Raw genomic sequence first — 12254 nt, forward strand, 5'->3', positions numbered from 1 at the left:
GTACGCGGCACTGAAATCCCACCTGAGTTCACAACACCAGCGTCCCAGCAAACACTCAGTGTGAGGCAGAAAATTCCAGTTCAGCAAAGCTTGTATGCTCAATCTGAACAAGATCTTCCTTGATTTTCCTTTTCATGATCCCATAATACTATCTATTAAAAACATGCTGCCTTTTTAAAGATCTAAGTAGTTGAAAAAGGGATAAATTGAGGGAAAATGAAATCTAACTCCAGTCATAAACATTAATTCGGGAAAAGCTGAACTGCACGTGGTGAACATAGCAAAAGTCATAAGACAGAATAATCTGCTCGTCTGGTCAGAGTTTTACACATCTTCACACACCATTGACTGCTGCTGTACAGCACCCTGTTTGATACATACAGGAGATGGGGAAAATCCAAGGAATAAAATCTTAGAAATCTCTTATTTCAGTGCAAAATTGTATTTCCAGAGATCACAGAATCCCAGAATGTCAGGGGTTGGAAGGGCCCTGGAAAGCTCATCCAGTGCAATCCCCCCATGGAGCAGGAACACCCAGCTGAGGTTACACAGGAAGGTGTCCAGGCGGGTTGGAATGTCTGCACAGAAGGAGACTCCACAACCCCCTGGGCAGCCTGGGCCAGGCTCTGTTACCCTCACTGAGAAGAAGTTTCTTCTCAAATTTCAGTGGAACCTCTTGTGTTCCAATTTGAACCCATTACCCCATGTCCTATCACTGGTTGTCACCGAGAAGAGCCTGGCTCCATCCTCCTGACACTCCCCCTTTCTATATCTGTAAACATTAATGAGGTGACCCCTCAGTCTCCTCTTGTCCAGCTCCAGAGCCCCAGCTCCCTCAGCCTTTCCTCACACAGGAGATGCTCCACTCCCCTCAGCATCTTGGTGGCTGCGCTGGACTCTCTGCAGCAGTTCCCTGTCCTTATGGAAACTGAGGGGCCACAACTGGACACAATATTCCAGGTGTGGTCTCCCCAGGGCAGAGCAGAGGGGCAGGAGAACCTCTCTGACCTACTGACCACCCCCTTCTAACCCACCCCAGGTCCCATTGGCTTCCTGGCCACAAGGGCCCAGTGCTGGCTCATGGTCACCCTGCTGTCCCCAGGACCCCCAGGTCCCTTTCCCCTACACTCCTCTCTAATAGGTCATTCCCCAATTATACTGTCTCTAAGACATTAAAAGTGGGATTCAAAAACTAGAGAGCTCTGGTGGTTTTTTTTGTGTATTTTTAATTCTGCTCTTCATCTGAAGATCGCATTAGTTTTGCCCAACCCAACCGGTCCCAGCCCCAGCCTGCGGGCAGCGTCAGTGATGCTGTGAGGACGGAGCTCACAGAGCTGCCCTGTGGGCAGCAAGAATTCCAAGGGCTGCTGGAAGAATATTGTGTTCTTACCCTGACTGTAGAGAGCCACTGGTGGTACAACTTGTCACTACCTAGAGAGAATCACAAAAACAAACCATCTGTAACTCTGTGCCGAATAGAAGACAAGCTGGAAATGTGAAGCGTAGCACTCGGTGGTTCTGGGAGTAGGAAGAGTCCAGAAACAGAACAGGACAACCATCCTTTTAATGGGAATACAACCTAAAATTGATGATCTACCATTTTTCTTTTACTTGCTATGAGGCATTTCTATTTTATCTGGGTTGTCTTTAAGACATTTGAGAACACCAAGTGTTTTAAGATTGCTAAAAGACATTCAGGTGATCCTGGGTAAAGCCAGGGTCTTTTAGTATCCCCCATTACAAGAACTCTTTTAGTTGCACTTTAGCCAAGGGGTAAAGCTGAGGTTTTGTAAGACTGAAAAGACTTCGTTCAGACTACAATACATTACTCAAAGTTATTAACAAGAGGAAAGAACAAAAATTGAAGACACTTCAAGCTACAGGGATCAATGCAGCCTCAGTTATTTAGGTGAGTAACCACAGTGACCCCTTACATCATGACAGCCCACAAACAGTAAGTCAAGAACAGTGTCTGGAATGACTTTAAAATAGTGTATTTCTTACCTGCATATTCTCCCATATTTATCTCTTCTTCAAAAACATCACTGAAGCCCTCTCCAGAGTTCAGAAGATCCAGACGGCCATCAATGAACTACATCAGGGTCAGAAGAGTATAAACACATCAACCATCTCATCCTTTATCTTTTCCAAAAGACTTTACTCTGCATTTGCTAGAATAACCTCAATGTTATCAGGAAGTGACTTTAAAGAGAATGAAAATACAACCAAAACTGGCAAAACGTTTACCAATGCAAAAAGGTAATGCTGCTTCACTGCAAAAACAGCATGTGTTTGTCTACACATATATGTTTTCAGCTTCCCTGAAGCAGTCATATAATGTTTAACAGTAATATGCTTTCTGTACAAAGCTTACAGGACATGTATTGGGCCTAAGAATGTTCAGATCAGAACTGAGCACAGAGACCTTCAGGGGGAAAAACCATACAGCTCTTCAACTCCGGAAAGCCTTATCACCCGCACCTGAGCCAAGCCGGCAAGCGGGAATTAAGGTTCTGCACTACATGAATGCTCCTCATTATGTGGCTGACAGATCAAGGAATATAGAAACAGCCTTCAAAAAACCCAACTGCATTGTTAAAGAATCTGATTCTACGTTAGAGCAATTAAGGCAGTACCTGCTTAAAGAGCTGGAGCTGAATGGCGTTCTGGAGAAACTGCCTCATGACAGCAGAGCGGTGGGACACGAACGTCTCCTCACAAAAAGTGATGGGTTCACCCTGCAGAGGTCAGAGCATTCAACACTGAAAAGGTTTGTCAGAATCCATCCAAATCCACTCACTCCATTTTATCTACTTCCTTCCAAAATGAAGGGATAAATAAAGTATGCCTTACGTAACATGGAGTAAACTGTAGTTTATTTCCAGGTTCCAATCATGCGACTGAGAAACAGGTCAGAATCTACAGACTGTGTATCGTTAAAATGAACCACATTTGCTTTACGCACATTTCGCTAATGTTGGTGAAGGAGCTTTCACCATCCAGAAAGGTAATTTTATTTAATGATCCCAAAATATGACACACCGTCATCTGAATCCGGGGTATATTCTGCTTATCTGCAGTTAACCTGCACAAACAAGGCAGGAATGTCTGTGCTGTTCAGAAGGAACAGATTCCATATACTGAATGAGGGAAATTTCCCTTTTTCACAACCTTGTTGGCAAAAGACAGAAATTGTTTTGCAGCTCTACTTTTATCTTATTTTAATGAGTTATGTTCACGCTGAAGTCTGCTGTGCATCTGCCACGAGGGCACGAATTTCCTCCACACTTCAATCTACAAATACTCAGTGTAGCAAGCAGATATTTTTATTGAATTAAAAACAAGAAAGTAACAAACAATGATAAAATTATACTGATATGGAGGCTTTTTCATACTCAAAATATATTTGGACTCATCTGTTGAGTGTTTAAAATCAATATTAGATAGCAAAAACCCTTAAAGCACTCCCTTTAAAAGGGTGGTATCATTCTGAGAGCTTTTTATATTAGCAGTATCATTTATCATTGGCTGTGTAAAGTCGCAATAACAGGGCCACTAAAAGCACTGTGCTAAAACCCCCATGGCACAGCATTGCTCGAGCATGGCCGTTTTTCCACCCCAATTTCTGAAGCCGCTGTGTGGCCCCAGGACCTCTAACACCAAACCCACACTAAAAGGACACTGAGTCAAACTGATGACTTAAAATCCAGTGGTATTCACCGTCTTACTGAGTTCACAATCGACTCAACTCCCTCATTGACACGTTCCCCAAGGTCTGAAGGAGCCACGGCTGGTTCCGTCCCTGGACGTCACCGACCTCGCCAGCAGAACCAGACCGTGCAAACAGTTCTACAGATTTTTAATGCAATTTATGAGGCAAGTGAAGGAATGTTTGGTTTCAAATAATCAGGCTGCGGTAATAAAATTCTTCCTGGCCCCCAGTGAATGTGACAACCAGGATCACCAAGATGATGCACCACTTAGTAAGAGAAGGTCTCAGGAGACACCAAATCCATCTGTTGTATGGAAACTGCAGCAACAGCCACTTTCCCAGCAGGGCCTGGGAGACGGCCCAGCAAACAACAGGGGGCAACCTCCACTTGACCAGCAGGAAAAAGGCTTTCCCACCAAATTCCGCTACCAGAACGTAATAAAAGATGTCTGAAAAATATCTGCGTCTGAGATAGACACAAACTGAAGTGCGAAAAGAGCTGGGAGCAATATATGTAGAGAAGTGTAGATTAGTCTGTGATCAGAGAAGTTGCTCACCAGAAAACACTTCAAAGGAAACAAGCAGCCCTTCCTACAAACTTCGTGAATCCAAAATTTCTCCCATGACCAGAGAAGAGTACGAACATTGTGGGAAGAACCAGGTCCTGCCAAACCAAACGTTCCTCTGCCGCACTGCACGTCCAGCACAGCGAGAGCAGCTGCTCTGGCCGCCGTGCAGCATTGCTGCGAACGGGAGCCCGGCAGGACCATCATCTTAACACGCTTCCTTCCCAAAGTACTAATGATTGAGTTTGTTCATTGGGTTGATTAGACCTTTTGACTTCTTAAGAGACAATTCAGGCTCAACTGCTGCCAGATGATAGGAAAAACTTTAATCATCAAGGTCAAGCGTGAGCTTTTCAGCTTAGAATGCATTAGTCCCTTCCATCCTCCTGCGACCTGCGGAGGGGTGAGCAGGCTGTTGCTAACCCCCAGCCACAGCTTCATTACAAAAACACAGGATGGACAATAAGAGCATTTTCTTGACAGATTTAGTTAACTGTAAATTATAAAGCTAATCAGCCCTGCTTTTACCGACAGGTGACATTATACATGAGGGAACATGCGAAGAACTGCAAACATTTTGTGAAATGAAGAGTCTTGCTCACATGTAAAACCATTATAATGACTTGTCCTGATAAACCCATCAACTCCTAAACTTGCTGTTTCCAACAATTAGAATTTAGGCCTTCATTCATCAACACCTTAAATATCCACAAGCAAAGATTTCATAAAACTTGATTCTAAGGGGAAAAAAAACCCCACAAACAAACATCAAACTAAAACCACAACCCCAAAACAAACAACAACAACTCCAAACCAACCCCAAAAAACCACCCATACAAACACAACAACAAAAACAACACACACAAAAACCCCAAAACACACACAAAACCCAACCAGCAACCCAAACTGCAGACTTTGTTTAGCCAACCCTAGAAGTGATGCCACGGAAGACACATGTAATCTCTTCTGCATTACCACGGTCAGCATGTGGTGCAGGGTAATGAATTTTGCGCTGCTGTGCGCATGCCTTCAAACCATGGAGGTGCTCTTTCAAAGCCTCTCTAATAAGTACACAAGCCATTAGGGCTGCTCTGTAAACCAGCCACAAAATGAAAAAATGTGGGCGGAATTTAAAGGTGCAGAGCAAGAGGACAGCGTGGCAGCCCACAGGCTGCGGCTCCAGTGTCGCACACGGTGCCGCAAAACCCCAGACGTGCAAGAACATCATGCAGGAGGTTCATACATCACTGGGTTATTACTGCCTAGATGGTGCAAATAACCATATCCTTTACTAAAATTGGTTACGTTGCAAATGACAAAGTAAAGCCTGTAGGAATATTCTAGGAATCATCATCCTTCAGTGATCCAGAATTACTATGAAGCTAAGATGGGAGGATGATCTTCCTGATCTGGATCTATATGTCAGTGTCAGATCCAACAGCAACCAAAGGCAAGTAACTGCTCTGCAGACCTTTCAGGAACTGTGATTACAACGTCAAGGAAAGATTAGCTCATCAGAGCTGAAGAAGGATCATCAGTCAGCCAGCAGGATTCCATAAAGAAAATGTGAAATTGGTGACAGACACCTGATAGGACACGGGCTCGTTCAGTTTGCAACCGCCACGACAAATAACCTCCCCATAAGCAGTCCATACATTTAGCACAAGAAAGCTCTTTGCATCTGCCTCAGTCATAATGGAATCAAGAAAGCATAGATCAAATACTCTGCATTAAGCAAACGATACCACAGCTTTATTAGCATTTCAAGATGCTTCTCAGGAACAAAGAAATCATGTGCTCAGAGATTTGACATTTCTTCTAAAGAAAACTAAATTAAGACTGTTCAAAAAGAGAGTACTAGTTCTGGTAAATTAGTATTGCTAAGTCTAATCTTGAAAAGCATTTAAAAAACATGCATTTACCAACACAGACTGTACTGTCCAAACACTGTTCCATTACCAGTCCAGTTTCAGGCTGTTTTCAGGTTCCTCTCTAGGGTATATAACCTCTGGTAGAGATACATCAAAAGAGAATATCCTTACCACTTTTTTTTTTTTTTTTAAATAGATTTACAACATCTATACTTTTTACAGTGTATACCTTTTATAAGATTTACAATATCAGTCAAAATGGGTCATTCATCTAATTTCGCAACCCTTGCAATTGCTGGCAAATTGGCATTTCTGACAGCTGCGATTCTTCTGCATGTGATCTGATAACTCCTGTAATGAGTTGTAATAACATCACCGAAGGAGAAATAAAAGGGAGAAAGGTGATCGCTAGTGAGTTGAATCACTGACACCAGTCAGAGCAGTTAATGACACCAGCACCGCGCGGTGTCACCCGGCAGAGCTCCGCAGGGCTGAGCAAAACAGCCCAGAGACAAAGCCCAGGCTGGGGCACAAAACCACTTCACGTGCTTCCCCGGACTCCTAACCTGGGCACAACTGAACGGTCACTGAAGTGGTTTTCTTGATTGTACTACAGAGAAGTAGAATGCAGCTTGAACTAACAAAACAGAAAAAGCTTGCAGAAATGTAGAGTTGTTTGTGGTTGGGGGCTGTAACCCAGTTTTCTCATGTAGATATTGGAAGTTAATAAATGTCAAAATCTTACTTTGTAAGCATTCTCAAAATTCTTGCATAATTCCCTTTATAAAACCAGATACCAACTGGAGCTCTAAGTTAAAGACTGCATGAAAAATATCAACAGCCCTCAGGCACCTCTCCCGTTTCCCAAGACTTGGCAAAGATGGTGGAGAGCGGTCCAGCAATGCCCTCAGCCAGCTCCCTCAGCACCCGCGGGTGCATCCCATCCAGACCCATGGATTTATGGATGTCCAGATTGCCCAACTGCTCCCTAACCCATCTCATCAACCAAGGCAAACTCCTCCACTGTCCTGCCTTCCTCTGGGCCTCAGCGGTACGGGATCCTCAGGACAGCCCCGGCAGAGCAGACAGAGACGTTAGTGTAATAGAGCGAGCCAGCCCTGCCAGTGTTAGTACGGCTCGCTCACGCCATTGCCTGCCCCGACGCCTGGATCCCCCATCACCAGCCGTGTGCTGTCCCTGAGCAATGATCCAGCCTTGTGTCTCTAGAACTCAAGCAACAAACCTGGAAGATAAAGTGCAAAGCAGCCAGCAAGAAAGCAAAAAAAAAAAAAAAATCACCATTTCACAGATCAAGAATAGAGGCATGAAAATAATAAGTAACTTGTACACGGTCACAAAAGTCTCTGGCAGAGCCAGGGAAAAGAACCGAAATTTCTTTAATCCCTGTTCAGTACCTTAAATACGAGGCTATTCTTCCTCTTCCTACTTGATATTGTGTCAATGCATGAGTGTAGGTGTTGAAAGCCTAACAAAAGAAAAGTAATAGTATGGTATTATGAGCTGAGAAACCTAATCTTTATCAGATACAGCAAATCTCTATGATGCTGCCTGCACCAGGAACTCTCTCTTTGTCCTGAATATGCTTTAAATTACTGGTATAATGTGTACTGTATATTGTTCCACTCTTATATTTATTCCACAAAAACCCCTGTGGCCTGCATGCGATTTTATCATTAGCCGGCAAGGTAATTTCAGGGCCTGGTTCTGCAATCATTCCATGAGCAATACTCCCATTGAAGCCAGTATGTTCTGCATGCAAAGCAGCTACCAATTCAGGTTCCCTATAATAAAAAGGCCTTTTTCTATTTTAACTATTGTGGAACATTAGTGACAATACAAAAAAGCAGAAAAATTACAGTGCAGTTCTTCATGTGAGTTATTTTATACTACGACAAAATATGAAAGTGTGCTTGGAAACACAATCTACACAAAGAATTTCCTATGAGATAAATGACGAGCTTTTGTTTGTATGTTTCGCTTATTAAAAGAATATACTAAATATTTTAAAATTAAAAAAAAAAATCTCTGCAAAACCAATAAGGGATTGGCCAAGACTTAGACAGAACTGACCAACATGTTTAGAGGTCACAAATGTTAATATTCTACTTTCTTTTGATTTCTTAGATACATGTGAAAAGCTCAAACTTGTCCAAATCAATAAAGCTTCCAGGATTCACCCAAGTAAATATGTCAAAACTACGGTTTTGTGCAAGATGCATTCGACTCCTTTGAATCATGAGCCTCAAGACCACATTGAATAAAACAGCTATTTTCAAGATGAAAATATTTTAACATAACATTTAGATGCTAATACAGATGCAGAAGGAGAATAAGCTGGTTTTGAGTTCACTAAAGCAAAGTGAGAGGAGCTCTAGTCATAAAGGTCAACCATGAAATCCCGCTCTCTCAGCCAGGTGACAAAAACCACATCTCTAGAAATATAATGGATATAACAGAACTGAACTTTAAATTTTCAGTGACTTAGAGATGTCTAGTCTCTGGTAGATATACTAATGCACAAGTTATCAGATACCATGACATGCAATGCCACCTCCTCCATATAATATCTGGCAAAATAAACGCTGTTACAGTAACAGAACTCACAGAGGTTTGATGTGTCGTCATATTATACCACCTGATAATTTGGTGTGGAAGCCTCAACTGCCGCCATAAAAAAACAGAGCTAAAAAGAGGTGACTTTAGAGGGGGAACTGCCCCTGTCCCCTGGGAGGGGCCACCAGCGCAACGGCTTCGGGACACTGGAAAAGGTCTCATTCCTTTCTGTTTGACACGTGCAATGGTCTCTGGGCAGACAGAAGTGGTCAATGAGTAATATATAGATGCATACACACATATAAGTTTGCTATAGTTGTTTATCATATACATGGCATTATAAATCTGTATTTGGGAAATTTGGGAAACAACTAAGACATCAAGTCCACAACCACTCCAGAGGCTTTTCCTCAGATGTGGGGGGGGAATAGTAAAGCATTTCCCTTTTAAAATAAATGAGAACTCTTCATTTTCCCCTTTACCATTTATTTATTCTTTGTTAGAAAGAGACTTAGATTTTTACCATGTGAGAAGGCAAGACAGAGGAAAAGCCACATTAGTGCAATTACTAAAACTGTGCTACTTTTCTGACTTTTAACAGAGCTCCTTGATCACTGGCACTAAATGAAGCCCTTTCCCCCATCTCACAGTAGGTTGAGGATGCTGCCACGTGAGAAAGTATCATTTCTTTCTAAGCTAGATGTGATTTTATTTCCCCAGGCTCTCCTCCACAATATCACACTTCTTGTAGTTTTTATTCACAGCCTTTTAAAAAAAAATGGGGGGGGAAGAAAACAAAAATCCTGCGTCTGAGAGCCTGAGAATGCTGTGTCCTGCAAGCATGTACTGCAAGACATGGCATCTGTCCCAGTCCCCAAGTTCCTTCCTGATATATTTATCCAGTTTGAGGATGGGAAAAAAAAAAAGCAGGTTTTCCTTTCCCCACCTCCCCCACAGGTTTTGCTTTATCCACGATGAACCAGGGAAGGGAATTTGTTCTGCATTCCCGCAAACCTACAGCTACCGCTCGCCGAAGCCGAGCTTCACAGCAAGTGTAATTATTTAGTGTTTAGTTATTCCGTGGCTCCTCCCAACACCCATTATATCAGCTACACATTTTTGACATGGAAACCACGCAAAATTTCTGAACTCTTTTGTGACAGGGGAAAAATGCCATCTAATTAGAGCACATGTGCAGAGCAGCATCTGGCTCAGACGCAGCAGTCTGCACGGTCCTGGAGTTGTCCTGGAGACGAGCACACGACCCCTCGGAGCCGCAACTCTGGGGCACGGATCCAGACGCACTCCTAACGTGTTCTGACAGAGAGCAGATGGGCAGATATTTGCCGCGCCAAAAAAGCCAGCTCTGCTCCCCTCCAGACCCACACGCCCTCAATGATCATTTCAGGCTTGTAAAGTGCTTCTCGTCTGCCCTGGAACCTCAGGCTTTCTCACCTCAGAAACAGAACTGAACTTGCCAAGATTTCAGCCGTGAGACTCCACAGACATCAATCCCATTTATGTAATAGTTACAAAGCAGCACTAACAATTGACAAAACATTATCCAAATATTTTGGGAATCACCCATATTGGTGCTTTATTTTGGCATTCAATTCAAATTGCATTCGTAGAAAAACACGTACATTTCTGTGATTCACACCATGCGTTATTCCACATTGGCTGGTGAGGCCTGACGCTGTTTTAATTATTAACAAAGTAAAACAAACTTTGCTCTACATATTCCAGAGAGTTGCTAATAATGATGTCTATTATTATGGTGACCTCACATTTCTGAGACCTTATTTTCAGTTTCTTAATATTCTTTCAACTGCATGAACACATGTTTTCTGTTCTGAGTTCCTTTTTACTGCTTTAGTCCAAATCAAATACCTGACTAAAATGTACCAACCTCACTACCAGGCGAGAAAAGCCCTACTGCTCCACGCAGGCACTGTAACATACCTTGAAGGAGGCATGTGATCTTCTATTCATTTTCAAAGATGAATTTCGAGGGAAAAAAATATATATATCCTTGTCTCAAACTCCCTGAGACAGAAGCACAACCTGTGGCTGCAGTTGCTGCAGACTCTGAGCAAGCTCCAGCCGAGCTTTTCTCTGTGATTGCTTCACCTGTGGCAATGAGGGGTGGAAAGCACTGAACGAGGGGCACAGAAAGCGCTCGCCGCCTGCCCAGCTGTGCTCGGGAGGACGACGTTTTTCGGGTGCCGTGCATTGTGTGGGGATGGATTGTCTGGGATGGCAGGTATGTCCACAGCAGGCACTGCTACTGGAAATGCAGGAAAGCTGGCGAAATAACCAGTAAAGTATCTGCAGTGAGAAATTAGCATTTTGAACTCTGCCTGCTAAAAACTACAATCAGCACTGACCTGAGCTGCCTTGGAGCTGATCTGATGAACCTGCACACACACCTGCTGTGCACAGCTGTAATCACTTGGACCCGAATGCAGATGCAAAAATGTCACATGGCTACTTCAGCATTAAAACAAAAACCAATAAAACAAACACAATGTTCTCAAATTTCAAGAAATTTAAACACTAGAATGTAGTAGATGTTTAGCAATAATTGCTATAGCTAAGAATCACACCAGAACACTTCATTAGCTCTGTAATTGGCTTCTACATTGATTACTGCATGCATACTTTTTAATTTTAGCAGTACAAAATTACATTGCTCCAAATGCAGAAGTTGCTCATTTAAAGAATGAAACTTGCCTAACAATGTTCTTAGTTCTAGTAATGCGATATTTGACATACAATACTGATTTTAACTCACTTTTCAGGATTACACAAAACACTCCGAACTTTTAAAACCATTTTGTCACGTCCACCCCACCCACCCCAGCACACCCACCCTTATTAAGCATAACATTTTCAAGTGCTTACATGTATACCCTGTACAAATACTTAAAAAAAAAACCCTAAACAAACAACCCTCCTAAGGTGCTAAAGAGTTAATGCTTTGTAGTGTGGTCACTGTAAATAAGCACGATTTCAGCGAAGCAATATTGCTGTCAGAGTCACAAGGCTTTGCAGGTGTGGGCAATAATTAAAGGTTTCAGCACATCTACCTGGGCGAAGTATTTTTGCCTCCTATTCCAAGGAGGAAGCCCTCTCTGTGGAGAGCAGAAGAGCTCATTAATGAGGCTAATTAGGTGTAAAGGGGGTAGAGTCTGGCATCAGCTGCAGCTTATAGTAGCTCATCATTAAGCTCTGTAATCTCTACCCCAGAACAGCAGATGATCATGTTCCTAGGTGACTGATGTTGCTAAGAACATTTCCAGCACCTGAGTACCTGACCAAATACTTTTTGGTGAGGCTAAAAATTCCCTTAACCCTCCACATGCCACACAGTGGAGCCAACATCACTTCCCCCATCCATTTTCTGGTAATGGACACCCAAAGAAACCTGACCTTGACATGAGGTCTATAATGTGATTTATGTCAGAATTAAAAAATAAATCAATGCCATCAACAGTGGATGGCAAGGAAGGCCAGTAAATAATGGCTGGT

The 12254-nt window shown here is 42.8% G+C and overlaps 1 protein-coding gene across 6 annotated transcripts in view; it reads right to left on the reverse strand.

Annotated features, from left to right (window-relative positions):
• The window catches only part of DENND1A (DENN domain containing 1A), a 139476-nt gene that overhangs the window by 27951 nt on the left and 99271 nt on the right, over nt 1-12254 (reverse strand). For all 6 annotated transcript variants that reach the window (XM_082067940.1, XM_082067937.1, XM_082067939.1 and 3 more), the window contains exons 14-16: nt 2637-2738; nt 2005-2092; nt 1391-1431 (exon numbers count right to left, since the gene is read on the reverse strand). In XM_082067940.1, coding sequence (XP_081924066.1) covers nt 1391-1431; nt 2005-2092; nt 2637-2738 — 231 coding nt within the window. The remainder of the gene's footprint in view (nt 1-1390; nt 1432-2004; nt 2093-2636; nt 2739-12254) is intronic.

This window comes from Streptopelia decaocto, assembly GCF_964273445.1.
Source record: "Streptopelia decaocto genome assembly, chromosome: 17".
Lineage (NCBI taxonomy): Eukaryota > Metazoa > Chordata > Aves > Columbiformes > Columbidae > Streptopelia > Streptopelia decaocto.